We start from the raw sequence: 21,956 nt of genomic DNA, 5'->3' as shown, positions 1-21,956 counted from the left end.
GCACTTTTTTCGCACTGGGCGACTCTCCTTACCGGGTGCACTCCTTGCTCATGAGGCTCCCCTATGCAGGAGACACCCCTTGCGCACATCAGCACTGTGTACGGGCCAACTCACCAGGGTCAGGAGGCCCTGGGTTTGAACCCTGGACCTCCCATGTGGTAGGCAGATGCTCTATCCATTGAGCCAAATTTGCTTCCCTGTCTCTCTTCTAATAAAGTCACAAGTCTTATTGAATTTAGGGCCCACCCTAATCCAGGATGACCTCATCTTAACTTGATGACATCTGTAAACACTGATTTTCAAATAAAGTCACATTCACAACTAACAGGGGTCAACGTATCTTTTTTGGGGACGCAGTTCAACCCACACACTGAGATTTTACCTTTTCACTTCCTTTCTCCTTTTTGCTGTGCCTGGGCCTCTGCGTTTTCCCTTGTGCTCACACATTCTTGCCTGGAGGGGAAATCCTGGTCCACTGGCAGCACTACTCCCACCTGCTCCTCATTCAGTGAGAACAGGGACCCGTGCCAGGGATCGAGATGGCAGGGTGGTCTGGGTGACGACGGTGGAAAATTGGTTCAAGCTGAGGATCTTCTGCTACTGTTTTCAGCATAGCTGTGCTCAGAAGAACCCTGTATCCCAGGCTGCCTCTCTCCCACTGCTGATGAATTCTTGCCTGTCACCTCAAGCACGGCCGAATCGTTTGGCCCGTATATTTGTGCTTTTCGTTCCTGGAGCCCCACAGTGCTGGGATATTTCTATAGCTCTATTTATGCCAGCCTAAATTAGATTCTGCATTTCCTCTTCCCTCCTCAGCCTATTCATCAGTTGTAGCCACAAGGATATATTGGATGGCCTGGCTTAGCTGGGGAACCCAATGGGAAAACTTTCCTCCTGTGCTCCAGGGCCACGTCATCTAGGGCTCCTTGTATGGTCTCTTTCCTTAGGGAAATGTTCCTGGTTTGTCAGGGCTGACCTCCATCCCCACACCATCCCAGGCCTTCTCCAAACAAATGTCACCTGATGAGAGAGGCCTGCCCTGACCTCCCTATAAAAATATTTCCCCTCTTCATCCTCATCTCCACTCTGACTCCTTCCCCTGCGTCCCTTTTCTCCTCAGCACTTACCAACAACATTTCTTTATTTACTTTCTGTCTTTCTTAATACATCATGCTGGCCATGAGATGTAGCATTGTGTGGCTCACAGCTGTATTGTTCGTGCCAAGTATATTGCTGACTTGGACTTGGCATACAATTAATATATGTTGAATAAGTCGTACTTCTCATGCTATGTCATAATTGTATATTGATATGCCTGTCTCCCCCTGTAGAATGTAAGCTTTTTAAGCACAGGACTTGGGCTTTATTTTATCTCCAGTGCCAAGTAGAGTGCTTTATTTAAAGGAAATGTCAACAAATGTTTGCTGACTGAATGAATCAAATAGCTAATCAAACGAGAGTTTAAACAAGGAAGACAGGCAGACTCAGGCCGGCACTTGGGGTATACTCTTGACGTATGGGTATCTTGATCCTCTTTTGTGTGTATCATTTTATACCCAAAGGTATGTTTAGGCCTTACAGCTTTGGCAGTAACCGCAGCTCCTGCCTACTTTCAAATTTTCATTGTGTAAGATGCTTCAGGGTGATAGAGCTGGGTTAGGCACAGACATTATGGAGATTATATTTGAGCAAGGGACACAAAAATACTCATATGCACATAATGATAATATGGGGTTGACAGCTGGGAGTGCTATAGGAATCAATGATGGGAGAGATTGTTTCCCTCTGGCTCATCAGTGGGGGTGGTTGGAGGAGATGGGCCTAGGATACGTTTCATAAAAAATTGGTGACTGTGGTGGTTTGAAGCTGTATATACCTCCAGAAAAACATGTTCTTAATTTTAATCCATTTGATAAGGCTACTTCAGTTAAGGTGTGACCCACTTCCTTCAGGATGAGTCTTAATCCTATTACTGGAGTACTTTAGAAACGGAATGAATACAAAGAGAGAGACAGAAAACCATGGGAGCAAGAAGCTAAACTCAGCAAAACCTGGAAGAGAAGGGAGAGACCAGCAGATGCCACCGTGTGCCTTGCCATGTGGGAACCCAGGGTTGCCAGTAGCCAGTCTTTGGGGAGAAAGCATCACCCGATGATGCCTTGATTTAGACATTTCTCTGCCTCAAACTGTAAGCTAATAAATTCCCATTGTTTAAGCCAACCCATTCCATGGTATCTGCTTTAAGCAGCCTAGGAAACTAAAACAGGGATACACAGCCATGGGGTGTTTCAGGTAAAGGACCCCAGCAAAGGCTGGGAGAGATGTGAGCTGCTCAGGGCATCAGAAGTCACTTGCATTATCTATACTAAGCACTTGCTGCATGAATGGCACATTTCTGGATGCTTTATGTGTGCAAATTTCAATTTAGATAGGTGGTATTAGAACCCCCTTTTCATTGATGAAGAAATGGAGACATAGAGAGGTTAAATAATTTGCCCAAAGTAACATACTTAGTAAGTGGCAGAGCTGGAAAATCATCCCAGGCAGTATAAATCCAGGGTCTGAACTCTGATACTGATATGTATCCCCAATAATAATTATAATAAGCATTTATTGCTCACCTGCAATTGATTACATACTATTCTCAATGCTGTACATGTATTATCTCATTTAATTCTCATTAAATCTTTTGAGAGAGACACTATTTTTATTTCCATTTTACAGATGAGGAAATTGAAGCTTAGGAAGTCAAATCACATGCCCAAAGTCACACAGCTAGCCCGCAGAAGTGTTCCAGCAAATTGTACTCTTGAATTGTAGGCTAGGGCCTGATCATATGAAGCTAAGAATTTGAGATTCTATTTTTTTTTATTTTATAGCCAGAGAAGCAGTTTATACTTAGCCAGGGTGAACAGGGTGATCAAAGGCAGCTGGGTGGAGGGTGGGAGCTGGGATGTAGTGGTCACTTTACAAGTGTGGGCCGCAGGTAGAGGCAGAGGTTGGGGTGGGTGTCAATTTGAAGGGGGCGAGAGAGGGTTTCAGGCTGAGGCCTCTAGAAGGCATCGGGAGAAAGATAAATGTTTATTGCTGGAAGAAAGGTTTGGGAGAAACCATCAATGGAAAGGGGGTAGTGGAAGCCATAAACTTGGACTTGTTCCCTGGAATAGGCAGGTATGAGTGTTGGATGGTAGATAGCCCCACCCTGGGAAGTTTTCACTGAGGAGGAAGAAACAAACTGCCCTTAGCATTTGAATCCGAGTTCTGCCACTGGCACAGGGCCCACTCTAGGGGTTTTCAGAATTACAGTCCTGAGTCCCTCAGAGGCTGGGAAAAGGTCAGCAGGATCAAAGCATCCTTACCTCTTGCTGCTTGCCCAGAGTGTGGCTCTTCCTCCGCCTGCCACAGGGACGAGGTCCCAGCCCAGAACCTGCTGCGCTGGGCCACCCTCTGTTTCCATGGGCAAAGGGCTGATGAGGAAGCTGGGACCTGACAGCCGTGGTGCTGGGACAGGTTCTGTTGAACAGACTCTAAAAGGAAGGCAAGAACTTGCAGTTTGCCACAGCAAACCGCCTTTTCTCCTCTAAAGATCAGGGCTGGGTGCATTTTCCAAGCCACAAAGAGAGCAGTGCTCTTTAGTGGATGGATATTCTTTTGCAGGGAAAGCTTGTTTCACTTTCCTGAGGGCCAGCGCCTTCCATCCCAGATCAGAGGCCAGCACCTGGGTGCAGCATCCTCTTCCCTAGTTGCCTGGTTTCCGGGGAGACTGGGGAAGGAAGACAAGATGGCTCATGGAGGCCGTGAGGTTAGGATGCTGGGAGGAAGTGAGTGGTAACCGCCCAGCACAGCCTGGGGGAGCAGATGGAATGGTTCCTCCTTGAGTTTTGTCGAGAACCCTTTGAGGAGGAAGAAGAGCTGAATTTGAAAACTTCATACAAATTACAGGGGACATATCCATCCTCCTGGAGACAGATTTCTTCATTTCCTGTCCATAAGATGGACAGTTTTTTTGGGTGGCTGTGATGGCCCCGTGTCCACTCCTTTAGGTGTGGATGAAGTAAATCGTCTGCAGTATAATTAAGTCCCAAGTGGTTCCTTTACCCTTACCTGGCAGGGAGAGACAAGTTCTCTCTTGCCTGTTTGGGGTTGGGAAACAGATTAGAAACTTATCTTTTCTGTGGGAATAACAACCAAGGAGCTTTTGAGCCAACAATGAGTTTGAAGTTGACTCTCCTGACAATTTTCTCCATCCCTACTGAGTTAAATACTGTAACATTCAGTGCTTTTCTCCCTAATTACTTGAGTTAAAAAACAAAACAAAACACATTTTTCAGTGACTGGTAAGCCTTAGCAAAGACTAAGAAAGCATACATTTGGAGCACATTAAATATTGCTTAAAGATACCGAGACATGACATCCTGAAGAACTAACTGTTCATTAGGCATTTACTGTTTGCAGGGCCCCATGCTAGGCCCCATGGTACTACAGCAACCCGTAAGACCTGACCCTGCTGGCCTGGGCTCCCGTGCAAGTCCTTGGTAGTCCTGCACACTCGCCATCTGGAATTTGACTGAGCCTAGAACAAAGCTGGCAGGGGCCCTGGAAGAAATGGAGCAAATCTTCACGTGTATGGGGTCTTTGGGGGGCAGGTTTGCCATTCCGGTTAAGCGGCTGAGGATTTAACCGGAATGGCAACTGGTAACTGAGGATTTATTCCTTTGAGACCCATTGCTGACAACAGTCTCTCTGTGGTGTAGCCCATCTTGCCTTAATCAGTGTTTAACATTCTTGGTGGCAGCACAGGGTCATGGCTAGGAACACTAATTATTAGACTTGGCAATAACACAGGGCTGCCTTTGGCTTCTTTTTAGAACTTTCTAGTCTCTTAAACTAGCCTTCCTAGACTGCTATGCTTTTGGAATGCTTAAGGTTGTTTTTTATAGCTTTTCTGTCACCTCCCGTAGTTGCCAGCTTTTATTTCTTGCTGCCGGTTTTTCTGTAGAGTGGCAAGCAGCATAAATATCCTCTCTCCCTTCATTTGCTGTGGCCTTGGGAACCAGGGAGCAAAGCTTGTTGGAATTTATGTAAAGCGAGACTCAGTAGACCCTGCAGAAGGTGAAAGCTTGAGGGCCCTTCCTTGAGGAAGCTCTTGGCACTTGAAGGGTGTGGACAATGCCACTCCTGTTTGGAGGCCTGGTTCCTGGTGGCTGCTGGCTTTGGGGCTTCCCCAGCGTCTCCTGCCTCTTTCTCTACCCTGCCTTGGGGGCCGGGAGCCCTGTGAAGAGGCATGGACAAGGAGCCGCCCAGGTGTGGTTGCTGACCGGTTTGTGTCCCTATTTTCTTAGCAGCCATGCACTTAAGTGTGAAGAATACTAAAACAGGTGTTTGGGGGCCAGAGAGAGTTTTGCAGCGGAAGGGTAAAGAAAAAGGAAAGGGAAACATTCCTGTCAAACTAGACTCTTGAAAATGTTTTAGTGTAGTCTTTCAAATATACTGGAAAAAAAAAGTAAAATAAAATGAGCCCCCCACCTTCCCAACAGCCTGCTTTAACAAAAATCACCATGTTGTCTTATTTGCTTCAGATTTTAAAAATTAAGACTATGTTATCAAATATAATTAGAAGTCTCCTGTTTGCCCTTCTTAGATCCTATCTTTCTCCCTTCTCTCCAGAGGAATCAGCTGTTGAACTGGGTGTTTTTATTCCCGTGCAGGTTTTTACTCTTTTCAGCCTATGTATCTTTTTATCAATCAATAATATTTAGAATTTTATTGTAAAATACATGTAACATAAAATTCACTGTTTAACCATTTTAAAGCATATATTTCAGTGGCATTGACTATATTTCACTGTGTTATACAACTATACGGTATTCTTTTGCATAGTTTTAAACTTCAGATAAATATTACAACACCCATGCATATTCATCTTTAACTTGATTTTCTCATTCAATATTTTATTTGCAACAGGTTCTAGTTCATTGATTTTTCACTCTTGTAGAGCAAGGAGTAGAATTTGGCCCTCCACCATTTCTTGTAAGTAAAGTTTTATTGGAACATAGCCATGCCCTTTATTTATCTGTTGTTTATGGCTGCTTTGTTCTACAAGAGCAGAAATGAGTAGTTGCAATAAAGACAGAGACAGAATGGCTAGCATAGCCTAAAGTATTCATATTTACTGTCTAACCCTTTACAGAAAAAATTTACAGATCTCTGCTGTAGAGTATGTGAGTATGTGACAATATAACATACTGTTTCTATTCTCCTGGAGGTGGATATTTGTGTTGTTTCTAATTTTTTAAAAATTAAAAACAGTGTTTCAGTAAATATTTTTGCATATTTCCTTGTATACTTGTTCAGGTGTCTTTCCAGAGTTTGTAGCTAGAAGTGAAATTGCTGGTTTATACAACATGTGCATTTTAAACTTGATTAGATATTACTAAATTGGTCTCCAAGGTGTATCTACCAATTTGTACTCCCACTAGTATTCCTTAGACACCCTCTATCTCCATGTCCTTGCCAACAACCTTATATGTCAGTATACCTTAAGTTCGGTGTGTCTGATGCCTGTAAAGTGATATTTCATTTCTGGTCAAGTTAAGAACATTTTTTCCAAGTGTTGATTATTGACCATTTGCCATTCCTCTTATGTGAGTTGCCTCATCACGCCCTTTGCCCATTTTTCTACTTTTCTTTTGGTTTGTGGGAGTTCTTTATATATTCTGGTTACTATTCCTTTGTTGGTTATATGCATTAAAACCAGTGTGTGTTTGGGTTTTCAATCCATCTGGATTTTTTATCTGAGCTGTGTCTTAATGTATAGTTAATCTTGAAAAGATACATATATATACACACACACATGACCTTTTATTCTGGGGAAAATTTATAAGGTTGAAAGAGTTTAAGGCTGGAGAAAAAGTAGGTACATGATAGCAGTCTCAGCACAGTTTATCCTACTAGAATGTTCATTCAAGCTTGCTACCAGCCCATCTTGGAGCAATTAAAATACGTTCTTGAGGCTATCAGTTTCACTGTGCTCATTGTTACTGACACTTTGGCTTTGTAGACATGACCCAGGAGAGGTCCATGGTGGCTGTCACAACAGGATGTTGATGGACAGATGGGTTTATGGGTTTGGAGGGCTACCTCAGACAGAAAAAAACATGATTTGTGGTTTTGGGTTTCACCATTTGGGGTTTGGCTGAAGTAGGACCTTGGTTTCAACTTGATCAAGTTGAACCCTTCTCTGACCCACAGCAGTTTAAATAATTAAAACTTCCATTTTCAGGCCAGACTACTTTTGTTTGTCTTTACACTGGTCCATCATCCTCAAAATTGAGAGGCCTGGCATCCTTTGGACGTAAATAGCCCTGAGTTTACAAAGTCCTTGCAGTGCCATCTCTGTGTGTTTTAACAGGCACTCAGGGAAGTGCACAGGGAAGATATATTACAGGTGCTGCCCTGCAGTTGAGAGACTCCAGAGCTGACTTGGTCCTGATCCTGTAGCCATCTTCCGTGCTGAGCGTAGCATCCTGGTGTGATGTTCTTCTCACCACTTGTCATACAGGTTCATTACCTGAGACCCATGGTGACCTCTCTTCACATCACCATATGGCTCATTGAGGGAGGGCCAGGCTCTGTGGAGTCGAGGCAGATACAACTGGGAGGACAGGGAAGTCAGACATCCCTGAACCTGTGTGACATGTCAGACTCTGCACGGTACTTTTTTTCATATGGTATCTCATTTTATTCTCAAATTAATTCTGTAATTAGCAGGGCTGGCTTTCATGGGCCTGCAACCAGCACAGTCACACAGAGCCCTGTGATTACCTGAGAAGGGCCCATGTTACCATGTTGAATTTTTAAATAATTAATAACTTTTGAACAATGGACCCCATATTTTCTCTATATACATTGGGCCTCACAAATCATGTAACTAGTTCTGCTCACAGATAAAGAACCTGAGGCTTAGAGATTTGATGTAATTAGATTACACAGCTAATGAATGGCAGAGCTGGGATTAGAGTTATTTCCACTTGGCATCTTCATTGATTGAGAACAGAGCCCTAGAATGAGCCTTGTCTGAAATGCACTACAGGAAATGGAGAAGCAAGGTAAATTTTACTGTAGAAATACTGGTTTTCGGTGAAGATTTGACTACATATTGTTAAGTAGTTTTGTATTGACCTCACACTGGCCATTTATCACCCTTTTCCTTGAGGCATATCTGTCATTTCTTTATAAATCCCTGAAAATGCCTACACCAGGAAGTCTCAGTTGAGAGCTGCTCAGGAAATGGTCACTGACCTACTGGGTTCATGGATTTCTTTGATTGCAAAGAAGAAATTGAGGCCACTAAGTTTATCTTGGTAAGCCATAAAGATATATGAGGAATTAAGAGCCTGGTTCATAGTTTGGGAACTAGAAGGCTTCTTCATTGCTCTTGGACCAGGTAATGTCACCATGCCCTTTGTGCAAAAGTTCCTGGACCCCAACTCCACATACTCTTTCTTTGATTTTCTCTCTGTCTTTTAGCTTCTGTCACCAGCCATTCAACTTTTGATGCCCCCAGGAGAGGGTGCATGAAATTCAGTTATTACACTAGACTGCTCTAAAGTGAGGCATTGACCTCTGGCCATTTTGGTATGGTTACATGGCACCAGCATGGCAACTTGGGAGAAGAAGGAACCTTTAGAATGGGGCAGAGTAAGTCCTGTCCTGTCCAGGTTATTGACTAGCCAATCTCCCATTGTGGGGCTTGACTCTGCCCCCTTAGAAGGTGAGCCTAGTGCTTCCTGAGCTGGACACATACCTGGCAGGATAAGGTTCCTGGGTGTCTAAGGGGATATGCTAACCTCCATGGTAATTTGCTCTGTTTTTTCTTCACAGCAGCAAACCCCCTGCTTTGCTCCACTGCACGCTACCACTGCAAGAATGGTCTCTGCATTGACAAGAGCTTCATCTGTGATGGGCAAAATAATTGTCAAGACAACAGTGATGAGGAAAGCTGTGAAAGTTCTCAAGGTAGGAACCTCCTCTCAGGCTCTAAAACCTAATCAAGGAACATGATATTTGTAACCTAGTTCAGTTGTTTAGAAGAGACGGATGGAAGGATGGAAGGATGGAAAGATGGAAGGATGGAAGGATGGATGGATGGATGGATGAATGAATGGATAGAAAGAAAGAAAGAAGGAAGGAAGGGAAGGAGAAAGGGAGGGAAGGAGGGAGAATGGACAAATAAGACAAAGTTTTAAAACCTGGTATCCAGGTAGGGGTAACAGCATTCTCTGTATTGGTTTCGTTTGTTTTTGCAACTGTCCTGAAAATTTGAAATTATTTCGAATTTTAAAAATTTTTAAAAATTGTAACACAATGCCACAATAACAGAGAAGGAAACACTGAAAGGAAGAAAATAATACATGTACCCACCACCAAATACAATGGGTATGTTTATTTTCACCCATTACCTTGCAGCACTTGTACATGTGGATACATGTATTTACATAGTTGTAATTATAATACTCCTATCATTTTGTATTCTGTATTTTCTGTGTATTAAATATATTATATACCTTTTCCCTTCAAAGTTTTCATTTTCTCTAGGTTCATTACACACTGTGTTGCTATACTATGGCTTTCTAAATTATTGCTTTGTTGCATTGTTGGGGGACATTTAAGTTGTTTCTTTCCATTGAGTTATTTCTTTAGGATAAATTCCACAAGGTGGGAACATCTGCATGATTCATGGCCATACCTCGCCATAGTGCTGTTTGAACTTTTTTTTGAAGTATATGCAGTCTGCTAAATGGCATTGTCTGCACATGTCAGCTTTACTATAATATCACAGGCGTTCGCTGGTGTTCTATTGTGTCTATTCTTGCTAATTTAATTGTAGAACAATTGCTCCCCAAATGCTTTAATATGCATTTCTCTGATTATGAGCAAAGTTGAACATTTTCCCCCATGTTTTTTGTTTACCACCTTGTTTCCTCTTGTGTGAATTACCAGCTGATATCAGGGCTCTTGATTTTGGTGCTATTTTGTTGAAACTGAAGGATGCAGCTGAAGTATGGAAAATGATCTTTGTTAGGGAACCTCAGGAAGACACAGTGGGGTAAGGTCATATATTCCCATGTTAAAACGGACCAGGTAGCATTTCTCTACTCAGTGACTCTTTTTCAGTAAGCATGTATTTCTTTAGTGGTTAGAGAAAAAAAACCACAAATTTAAAATTGCACATCCATTTTAAGGCATCTTTAAAAGTATATATTTTTAATGTTATGAGTTAGTTTCAGTTATATGTGTTCTTTATTTTTTCACTTAATATTATATTGCTCAGATGGTTGAGTTCATTTGTTTTGATTGTTGTTCAGTATTCTACTGTGTGACTATAGCACGGTTTATAGATTTAATAAAAGTGAAAAAGAAAAGCAACAGAATGATAGTTAACTGCTTAACTCCTCTGTAGGGAGGTAGGAAGGATGAGATGAGCTCCATGTCTAATTACATGTAGGTTATTTTTAAGGCCCTATCTTTTATTTGGGTGGTGTTTATTATGTTATTAAAGATGAGTAGATTAATGAACAGATGAACAAATGGGGCAACCTTTGACCACTGGTGAGAGTGGGTCATGAACCAGGGATTATAAGCATTCCATATCTTTGTGCTTATGATACACATTTAAGAAAAGACAAAATGTGTACCAGCATAGACTTTTCCAAAATTTATACAGAGAACAGCCATGGGAGGTGAATTGACATCTGGAAATTCCCCTTCTTGTGTGTTCTCTTCTATTCACTGGTGGTTCTCAAAGTGTAAACCTCAGACTAGCCGCTTCAGCATCACATGGGAACTTGTTGGAAATGCAAACACTAAGGCCCCACCCCAGACTGACTGACTCTACCTGTGGAGGTGGGGCCCAGCAATCTGTTTGACCAAGCCCTCCAGGTGATTCTAATGCAGGTTAAAACCTCAGACCACTGTTCCATACCAACTTTGGAGAGGGTTTTAATCTTGCCATTTCCCCAGAAATTTCTAAACTTCTCATTACACACAAGGGATGCAACTTTACACAACTCCAATTTTAATAAAGCAAAACATATCCCAATTTATAGCCAGTGATAGGTACCAAATGGAGAACAGCAATCATAAAGTCAAGAAAATATTAGCATAAATAGGAGAGATTGAAGACAATTTTCAGTAAGTACTGTTTCTTACATAGTTTCTTTTGCATTTGTTTGTCATAGACTCACTTATATTCAGCAGAAGGACTCCCAAGTCTAAGACTTAATGGGTAAGGAAATTGCCCTTAGTGGTTTAGGCAGTTCCATCCCCATCCACTTGCATGCCAGTCCCAGTGTTTTGCTGAAGCAGATTTTTGTTTGGCCTTAAGAACAAATGTCCCTCTGCAGGTTAGTTTAAAGTTAGTGTTTCTAAATCAAGTTCTCTTCTCCCTCTACATTTTCCACTCTCCTATAATAAATGTGAGATGTAGGAGAAGTCATGTTGGGCACATACCTGTGAAACCCAACTCTTGAGAAATACCATACTTGGAGCAACCTTCTTTAGAACTGAGCTTTGCCTATTTCATACCTAAATGACACCTTCTTAGGAAATAAGCTATGGATATGCTCTCAGAAAAAAAGTGCCACCAGGGAGTTGGTGACAAGTGTCAACTGCTGCCCATGTAACAGCCTACCCATGGTGTGTCCATCGTGGAAAGGCACATTGTGGACTCAGTAACTGCTGGAGTCTACAAAAGATTTCATTGTAGGATGTTACATTAAGACAAGTTTAATCTGTGCACTGCGTGGTATTACACCATATATAGGCTTAGGTTGTATGAATTCAAGCATGCACAATCTATTAAAATAATTATTTTTAAAATTATAATCATCCTCATGATGATTATTGTTTAAATAGTGTAGATGATGCTGTTATTCCACTCAGTGGGAGTATGCCCTGTGTGAGCCTGAGATGGGAGACATGGTTCTGGTGTCCTCTTGGTCAGTCTGTAATTCTGTGTGCCTCTTACAGTGCAAGGGGCTCCCTGCTCAGAGTGTGACACTAGTACTGAAGGGTAGCTTTTCTCATAGGAGGTAGCACCAAGATGCAAACTGACTGCTAATTTTGATGTTTGAGCAAAGGAACAGCACCACGGGCTTTTGTGCAAATGAACTCCACGCAGTGTCTTTCTGGAGAACTTTAAAGGCGTTTTGACTAGACAGAATGTCATCTTATGATGCATAGCATTTGAACCACTGTTAACTTAATATTGTTATTATTGGGCCTTACGGTACACTTGGTACCATGCTAAGCACCTTCTGTGCCTGGACTCAGTCAAAATATTTCCTGTGTGCTTCTGTTGGGGTCTAGCCTTGAAAAACATATCTTTGCACTCAGTTGATGTAGGAAAAGAAAATGCTACTTAAAAAAATATTTATTTTGATGGGGTGAAGAAAACTGGCCCCAAGAAATATGGTGCTTTGAAATACTTTTCTTTAATTTGATTGAGGGATTCCAAAAAATCTCCACTTTAAAGACATCAGCTTTGTGTGTGCGGCTCTTCCCTTTCTCTCCTTGTCCTGAATTTAATTCCCTTCTATAGCCTTTGCCTTTAAAACCAGCAACAGACTCTAGGGAACTGGGAGTGGGGAGGTGCTCCTAAAAGTGCAGTCCTTACTCCATCTTCCATTCCACATGGGATGGATTAGAGATCAAAGAAAACTATTGTGGATTCGAATTTTAATTGGGCCTTCATTGCTTGGAAACATAACCTGTTTGACAGATTTTTCCTAATTAGTGGCTCTGGAGCAGCCGTGCACACGACTTTTCCATTGCTGCCTGGGAGGGGCATGTCTGAGAGTTAAAATAGCCTGCCATGCACATGTTGTGTGTGGCCATTGCTCGGGTGGCTTTTAAAAATGTTTGGTTAACATATGTTGGGTCACAATAAATTTTAAAAGAATGAAATTATACAAAGCACTTTCTCTGATCATAATGGAATAAAGCTGGAAATCAATCATGGACAGGAAAAAGGAAAATTCACAAATATTTGGAGATTAAACAACACACTCTTAAATAACCCGTGCGAGATGGAAAAAATTGCAGGAGAGATCAATAAATATCTTGAGATGAATGAAAACAAGAACACAACATATCAAAACCTATGGAATACAGCAAAGGCTGTGCTGAGAGGGAAATTTATAGCCCTCTTATGTTAAAAAAGAAAAAGGAGCTAAAATTGAAGATCTAACTTTACTCCTAGAGAAACTAGAAGAATAATGGCAAACTTATTCCTAACCAAGCCAAAGAAAAGGAATAAAAAAAATTAGAGCAGAATTAAATGAAATTGAGAACAAAAAGAAAAAAACAACCGAGAGTATTAACAGAACCAAAAATTGGTACTTCAAGAAGATCAACATATTGACAAACCATTAGCTAGACTAACAGAAAAAAAAGAGAGAAGATGCAAATAAATAAAATCAGAAATGAGAAGGGAGACATTACCACTGGCCCTACAGATATAAGAGAGATCCTAAGAGGATACTATGAACAATTGTAGTTCAATGAATAGACAAAGTAGATGAAATGGACAAATTCCTAAAAACACAAATAACCTACACTGACCCTAGAAGAAACAGAAGACTTCAACAAGCCAATCACAAGTAAAGAGATTGAAACAGTCATCAAAAACCTTCCCAAAATGAAAAGCCTATGACCAGATGGCTTCACAGACAAATTCTACCAATCATTCACAAATGATCTAATATCAATCTTGCTCAAGCTCTTCCAAAAAATTGAATAGGAAGAAATGCTATCAAACCCATTCTGTGAAGTCAACATCTCCCTAATATCAAAAGCAGATAAAGATACTATGAAAAAAAGAAAATTACAGACCAATATCTCTAATGAGTATAGACACAAAAATGCTCAGAAAAATCTACTTCCAAGTTGAATCCAAAAGCACATTAAAAAAATTTTATACCACGATCAAGTGGCTTTTGCATATCAAGGTATACAAGGGTAATTCAACACAAGAAAATCAATTAAGGTAATAAACCACATTAATAACTTGAAGGAGAAAAATCACATGGTCCTTTCAATTGAAGCAGAAAAGACATTTGACAAAATACAGCATCCTTTCTTGATAAAAATACTTCAAAAGATAGGAATAGAAGGAAGCTTTCTCAACATGGGAAAGTGCATGTATGAAAATCCTCAAAAATCCACAGCAAAGCTACTAGAACTACTAGACAAGTTCAGCAAAGTGGTAGCATTCAAGAGTAATACACAGAAGTCAGTAATGTTTCTATACACTACTGATGAGCAATCTGAAGAGGAAATACGAAAAAAAATTCCATTTATAATAGTGACTAAAAGAATCAAATATTTAGGAATAAACTTAATCAAGGACTTAAAGGACTCTATATTCAGAAAACTACAAAAACACTGCTAAAAGAAACCAAAGAAGACAAATAAATGGAAGGACATTTGTGCTCCTGGATTGGAAGACTAAATATTGTTAAGATGTCAATTCTACCCAAACTGATTTACAAATTCAATGCAATTCCAATCAAAATCCCAACAGCCTGTTTTGCAGAAATGGAAAAGCCAATTATCAAATATATTTGGATGGGTGAGAGACCCCGAAGAGCCAGAAATGTCTTTAAAAAGAAGAATAGGTATTAGAGGACTTTTGCTTCGTAACTTTAAAGCATAATTCTTAGCTACAATGGTAAAAACAGCAAAAGATAGACATATTGACCAATGGAACCTAATTGAGAACTCAGAAATAGACCGTCACATCTCTGGTCAGGCAATTTTTTACAGTGCTGTCAAGCCCACCCATTTAGGCCAGGACAGTTGATTCAACAAATAGTTCTGGGAGAACTGGTTATCCCTATCCAAAAGAAAGAAAGAGGGCCCCTATCTCACACTTCATACAAAAATTAACTTAAGATGGATCAAAGCCTGAACCATAAACTGGTAGAAAATGTAGGGAAACATTTTCATGATCTTGTATTAGGCGGTAAGTTTCTTAAACCTTACACCCAAGCATGAGCAAGGAAAGAAAAAATAGATAAATGGGGCCTCCTCAAAAGTAAACACTTTTGTTCTTCAAAAAACTTTGTCAAGAAATTAAAAAGGCAGCCTACTCAATGGGAGAAAATATTTGAGAAACCACATATCTGATAAGGGTTTCATACCCATGTTATATAAAGAGATCATGTATTCAATGATGAAAACACAAGCAACCCAAATAAAAAATGGGCAAAAATATTGAATAGATATTTTTCCAAAGAGGAAACACAAATGGCTAAAATCACATGGAAAAATGTTCAATACTGCTAGCTATTAAGGAATTGCAGATCAAAACGAGATACCATTTCATAACTTACAGAATAGCCATAATTTTTAAAAATCCAGAAAACTGCAAGTGCTAGACAGAATGTGGAAAAATTGGAACACTCCTTCACTGTTGGTGGGACTGTAGAATGGTGCAGCCTCTGTGGAAGATAGTTTGGCAGTGTCTCAAGAAGCTGCATATGAAACTACTGTATGATCCAGCAATCCTGTTATTAGGGATATATTCAGAAGAATGAAAGCAAGGACGTGAACTGACATTTGCTCACTGATGTTCATAGCAACATTATTCACAATTGCTAAAATATAGAACTAGCCCAAGTGTCCATCAACCTGTGAATGGATAAACAAAATGTGGTATAAAAATACATTGGAATACTATTCAGCTGTAAGAAGAAATGAAATTGGGATGCACATGACAACATGGATGAACCTTAAGGGTATTAAATTGAGTGTACTAAGCCAGATACAAAAGGACAAATATTTATTGTTTCACTAATATTAACTAAATACATGAGTGAAATCACGAAGTATACTCTAGAGTATAGGTTACTAGGAGGTGGAATGTGCATTTAGGATGGGAGCCGATGCTTAATTTATTGTATTTTTTAAAAATAAGATTTGATGTAAAAGTGTAGAAATGAATAGAGTTGATGATAACACATTATAGTGAGTGTAACTAATACAGCTGATTTATAAATGAGACTGTGACTGAAAGGGGTAGTCTGGATATAAATGTCATTTGAAAGGAAGTTAGAGAATAATCTAGGGAATATGTAACAGTGATTTCAGTGGTGGATGAAGATTATGTTTAATATAAATATAAGAATGCTTTTCTTTTACCAAGTGTTAAGAATAAGGTGACATGCAAAAATTACAACTGATAGATCTTATGAACGATAGTTAACAGTGACATTGTAATATTTTTGCAGCAGTGGCAAAGAAGGTATATCAATTCTGGGGAATGTATAAGGGAATATGGGATTTTTCCTTGTGGAGTAATGAAAACATGCCTGAGGTGATGACAGCCCAACTCTGTGAGAAAATGGAAGCCACTGAGTGTGCGTGTTGAATGGATGGTACAAAGCATGGGACTGTATAATACAGGGAATCCAGGGGTAGAAGATCGACCATGGTTAACAGAACACATGAGAACATTCTTTCATGAACTGTAACAAATATGTAATACTAATAGAAGGTGTTAATAATTGGGTGGGTGGGGGGGAAAATACACCAAATATAAGATATGAGTTAGTAATGTTTTGACAATGCTCTTTCATAGTTTTTAACAAATGTTTCACAACAAGCAAAGTGGTAGCGGTGGGGTGATGTATGGGAGCCCTGTATGATGACACGCATGTTTGCATGTTTGTTCTGTAAGGTCACAACTTTTACTATATACTTATTGTTTATGTTTGTTCATGTATGAATGATATACTTCAATAAAATTTTATTTTAAAAAACATTGGGTTCAAGACTGGCTCAACAGGTCACTTCTTTCCAAGTTTGCATAAAGGACCAAATGTGGTAGGCAGCCTCTGAGATGGCCCTGAATGTTCACTGCTTCCCGGTATTAACCCCTCTGTGTCATCCCCTCCCTTTAAGTGTGGGCTGGACCTCGAGACTCGAGTCTAACCAAGAGGAGGCTAAATGACCGGATGTCAGTTCCAAGATGAGGCTACAAAAGACGCTGGTGTCCGTCTTGCTTACTCTCTTGCTTGCGCCATTGGATGGACACCAGCTGCCAAGTTGCGGGCTGCCCTGTAGAGAGGCCCATGTGGCGAGGAACTTAGGGCAGCTGATCAGCAACCAGTGCTGACCTGACGCCTGCCAGCAGCCACATACGTGAGCTTGGAAGTGGATCCTCCCCTGATTAAAACTTGCGATATCTGCAGTCCTGGCCAACACTTTGATGGAAGTCTTGTTAGAGACCCTGAGCCAGACCTAAGCCACTCCTGGATTCCTGACCTACCAAAACTGTGAGATGGTAATTTTTTTAAGCCTCTAACTTTTGGAGTAATTTGTTTCACATCAATAGATAACTAATACACTGAATATCACAAGTAGGTCCTCAATTCTGGTTGCTCTAGTCAGAGAGTTTATGGAGACTCAGGTGATGGTGAGGGGGTTGAAATTTGGCGAGACAATCAAAGCAGAACATTTTTGTTAATAGCTAACATTTTGAGCATTAAATAAATGCCTTCCTAAGCAGTTTACTTCTATTTTCCTATTTAATCCTCACAAAATCCCTATAGGATTAGGTTCTCTTATCATCCCCATATTCTCCATGAGGAATACAAGGAAGATAGAGATTGTTGCTTGGTCAAGGCCACACAGCTAGTAAGTGGTGAGCCAGTACACACTAGCATTCAGCACCCCATGATACTGCCATCTGGTTATTACTAACCTAGACCAAGAACTTCAGGCAGTTGGTCTAACGCTTGGTCCTTTGAGCTCATGGGACTGGTTGAGTAGAGAGACTGGCCATTCTCCTTCTCTTTGTGCTTAAGATTTCCTTTTAGTAAGGAAGAATACTGATGCCTGCCTACCTTACTGCCTCAGGGGGAATGCTTGGAAGTTAAGCTCTTCTGAAGAAGGCACCAATGCCAAGACAGATAATTGAGCATTTTGACAATTGGGTTGCAGTTTCTTTATTTTGCTTGCTGTTTCCTGGTGATAAGGCTTAAAGAGAATTTGGAAAGCTGGCTGTGAGACTTGGCATTTCACTAAAAGTTAAGTAACAGCTTTGTCCTGTTTATTCTATAGAATTGTGTGTGGGTGGGGAGGGTATATAGTCTTTTTTCCCCCTCCCCCTCCCCTGACCTGCTGTTTTTGCTGTCTGTGTCCATTCACTGTGTGATCTTCTGTATCTATTTCTCTTTTTGCCTTCTCTTCTCATCTTTTTCTTCTAGGATTCACCGGGATTCGATCCTGGGGACCTATGATGTAGAGAGAGGTTCCTTGTCAGTTGCGTCATCTCAGTTCCTGGTCTCTGATGCGCTTTACCTTGACTCACCCCTTCTCTCTTTTGTTACATCATCATTTTGCTGTGTAATTCACTTGCATGGACACTCGGCTCACCATGCGGGCACTCAGCTCACCACATGGGTACTCATGTGGGCACTCGGCTCACCATGTGGGCACTCAGCTCACCACATGGGTACTCATGTGGGCACTCGGCTCACCATGTGGGCACTGGCTTATCACGTGGACACTCACGTGGGCACTTGGCTTTCCATGCAGGTATTTGCGCAGGCGCTTGGCTTACCATGCCGGCACTTGGCTCGCTATGTGGGCACTTGCATGGGTACTCTTCTCACCATGTGGGCACTCAGCTTGCTGCACAGGCACCCACATGGGTACTTGGCTTGCCACATGGGCATTTGACTCACAGTGTGGGCACTTGGCTTGCTGCATGGGCTCTTGGCTTGCCACATGGGCACTGGCTCGCCATGCAGTCATGCTTTCTTTTCTTCTTTTTCACCAGGAGGACCCAGGGATCGGACCTGGGCCTAAGTCCTCCCATATGGTAGGCAGAGACCCTATCACTTGAGCCACATCTGCTTCCCTGTATAGTCTTTTTTAAAAATTGTTTATTGTAGTAACATATATACAACATAAAATTTCCCATTTAACTACTTTCAAGTATATAATTCATTGGTACTAATTATACTCACAATGTTGTGCTACTGTCACACTGCCATCCATTACTAAAACTTTGCTCTCACCCCAAACAGAAACTCTGTATCCATTAAACATTAATTCATTATTCCCCTCACTGTCCCTGTCCTCTGGTGACCTTTAATCTACTTTCTGTTTCTATGAATTTGCATATTCTAATTATTTCATATAAGTGAAATAATCATACCGTATTGTCCTTTTATGTCTTATTTTACTCAACATGATGCTTTCAAGGTTTATCCATATTGTAACATATATCAATACTTGATTCCTTCTTATGGCTGAGTAAAATCCCATTGCATGTATATATCACATTTTGTTTCTGCATTCATCTGTTGGTGGACTTGGGTTGCTTCCATTCCACCTTTGGCCATTGTGAATAATACTGCCATGAAATGTGTGTAGTGTTCATATCAGGCATTTTTGTTAGTGGATGGGTAATGGAGTGTTTCCATGTTACCAGGCCCTGTACTGCGTGGGAGGCCGGGGCTACAAAGGTGGTCTTTGCCCCTGAGTGCAAACTCTCACTCAGGTACAGCACTGACATGAGCCCAGCCATGGGCTAAGTGCAGCAGAAGTATCAACAAGGGATCTGAAACTTCCAGAGAGTGATCAAGTTGAGAAGGCAAAGTGAGAGGAGACTCTCAAGGAGGGGAGCTTGGAACTTTGAGGAAATTGTGGAAAGCTGAGATAGTTCTCTTGGTGGGGAGAGGTGCTGGCCTGCCTGCTGTTGAGGGGTTAGTGGATTCTGGTTTTCAGTTCTTCCGTTCATCCCTATGCCTTGTGACCTGGCAGAGTGACCCAAGTAAATTCCCCTGCTGCATGGATGCTGGGCTTGCTTTGGCCAGTGAAATGCCAGCAGACATGATGAGAACAGAAGCTTCCAATGAGCTCATGTTGGGCTTGGTTTCTTGTATTTTGGTGATCTGCCAAGAGAAGACCATGCCTTGGGGAGCTACTGGTCCAAGGAGTATGGCCACAACAGCCAACCAGCAGACCCGTGAACAAGAAAATAAATCTTTGCTGAGATTTGAAGTGTGTTTGTTATGTAGCAAAGAACTAATACCAGATCCTCAAGAAATGTGTCTGTCTGTGTACATTTAGCAGGTGTTTATTGATTGCTGTTACGTGCTAGGCACTGTGCTCAGTAGGCACAGGAACATACCAATATTGGTCGAATTTTAAGATAACACTGAATGTAAAATTCTGTTATGTTTGCTGAGAAAGAAAGGAATGCTGACAATTAAATTAAGACAGGCTGTTGATTCTAAGATGCAATTCAATCTCAGAAATGTGAAAAAAATGTGCATCTTAGAATTGAAGAAAATAACAGCAGGGAACAAGACCAGCGTGGTAGGAAAAAGAAGCATTAAATTGGTCACTAGTGTGAGTAATGTGTTAAAAAGGCATATGCAGGATGCTCTACAGGTAAGTGAAATAGGAATTTGTAGGGTGCTGGAGGCCTTCTTGAGAAAATGATGCTGAAATTGAAACTGGAAGGATAAGTTAACTGGGCAGGAGGGTGGGTAATGGGTGAGGGTGAGGGGTGGGAGCGAAGAGAAGGATCCTTCCAGGCAGCAGGAACAGTGTGTGGGAAGATCCAGAGATGGGAAACAGCATGCTGTGTTTGAGGAACTGAAGGATCCACGTGGCTGCACTGTGATGGACAAGATAGCCTAGAAAGAAACTGGCAAGGTCAGCAGTGGTCTGTCTGTAGGTACCTGGACAACCACGTTAAGGATTCCAGACCTTTTTCTTTAAGTAGTGGGAAGTCACAGATGAGACATATGAAGGTGAGGGCAGCAGGGATGGACGGAGGTGGTGACTCTAGGAAGAGCTGGAAGCTAGAATTGCCAATATTTGATAATAAATTGGATGAGGGTGGCAAGGAGTAGAAATAACCCATGGCAAAGTACTGTAGGGATGCTAATTTTGTGGAACTGGAGCATCTGCTGTATTATTTTCCAGCTGTGCTTGCCTTTTTGCCCTGCTGCTCCATGCTCCCCGCTAGCCTGGGTATTTGAGAGTAGAAGGAGCTTATATGCCTCTGGAAGAGATATTTTCTTTCTGTCACAAAACAGAACCAACAGACTGAGCAGCCAAAGACAATTTCTAGAGAAATTTTGGATGGCATGAGATAAGAGAAGTGCTAGTTCTTAGTCTTGTTTTTAAACTAGTTTTGTTTTTAAAGTATGGATGGAAAAGAGCTTTAAATTTTCAAAAATTAGTAGTGTGATCTTAGGGGATCCAACTAAAAATGTCACAACCTAGAATCTGATGAGTAGTCAGTATTTATCATGAAATTTGGGGCACCAAGCAATATCAGGAGCATCTGCAGAGGGGACCTAGGGGAGAATCACCGCCCTTAAAGGAGTCATTTCGCTTTCCTTAGAATAAAACCGCGGGAGGTATTACAGGAATGCGGAAGCCTTTTTCCACTTTTAATTTATGAGTTTGAAAGCACAGCTGGGCTGGGAAAGGCAGAAATGCTGACTTCAGTCTGAGAAACAGAAGGAGGTGGAAAGAGGTTGATTGCTGCCTTTCTGTACCTGTGGGGTTTTCTTCTTGGTAATTGAGTGTTTGCATCACGAAAGCTTCCTTGTCTTTAACCGCTGCAGCGGGAGTTGGGAAATTTCTAAAATGACGCTCTTTTCAGAAGCAAGTCAGAATGATTCTGCACTCATTCGTGACGGTAATTGCTTCCTGATCTCTTCACCACTGCGGTAATCTTCACAGATGCTTCTTCGGTCTCCCCTGTTCCTGCCTGTTTTAGTCTCCTGGCTGCTAAAACAAAGACCATGCAGTGGGTTGACTTAAAAGAGTGGGATTTATTGGCTCACCATTTTGAGGCTGGGAGCAATCCAAAACCTAGGTGTCAGAAGGCGATGCTTTCTCCCTGAAGACGAGCATTCTGG

General features: G+C 41.3%; 1 protein-coding gene across 13 annotated transcripts in view; it reads left to right on the top strand.

The window, feature by feature from the left end:
• The window catches only part of LDLRAD3 (low density lipoprotein receptor class A domain containing 3), a 262,626-nt gene that overhangs the window by 136,176 nt on the left and 104,494 nt on the right, over positions 1–21,956 (top strand). For 9 of the 13 annotated variants that reach the window (XR_011649916.1, XR_009187590.2, XR_009187589.2 and 6 more), the window contains one exon: positions 8,884–9,018. Coding sequence is in view for 10 of the 13 variants with exons in the window: in XM_071218097.1 (XP_071074198.1) it covers positions 8,884–9,018 (135 nt within the window). In the remaining 3 variants the exon portion in view is untranslated. The remainder of the gene's footprint in view (positions 1–8,883; positions 9,019–21,956) is intronic. The other 4 variants (XM_058305567.2, XM_071218102.1, XM_058305569.1 and 1 more) reach the window with 1 other exon arrangement.

The sequence above is a fragment of the Dasypus novemcinctus genome, chromosome 10, assembly GCF_030445035.2.
Source record: "Dasypus novemcinctus isolate mDasNov1 chromosome 10, mDasNov1.1.hap2, whole genome shotgun sequence".
NCBI classification, from domain to species: domain Eukaryota; kingdom Metazoa; phylum Chordata; class Mammalia; order Cingulata; family Dasypodidae; genus Dasypus; species Dasypus novemcinctus.
Note: the sequence above shows the minus strand (reverse complement) of the source record. Positions and strands in the feature narration are given on the sequence as shown.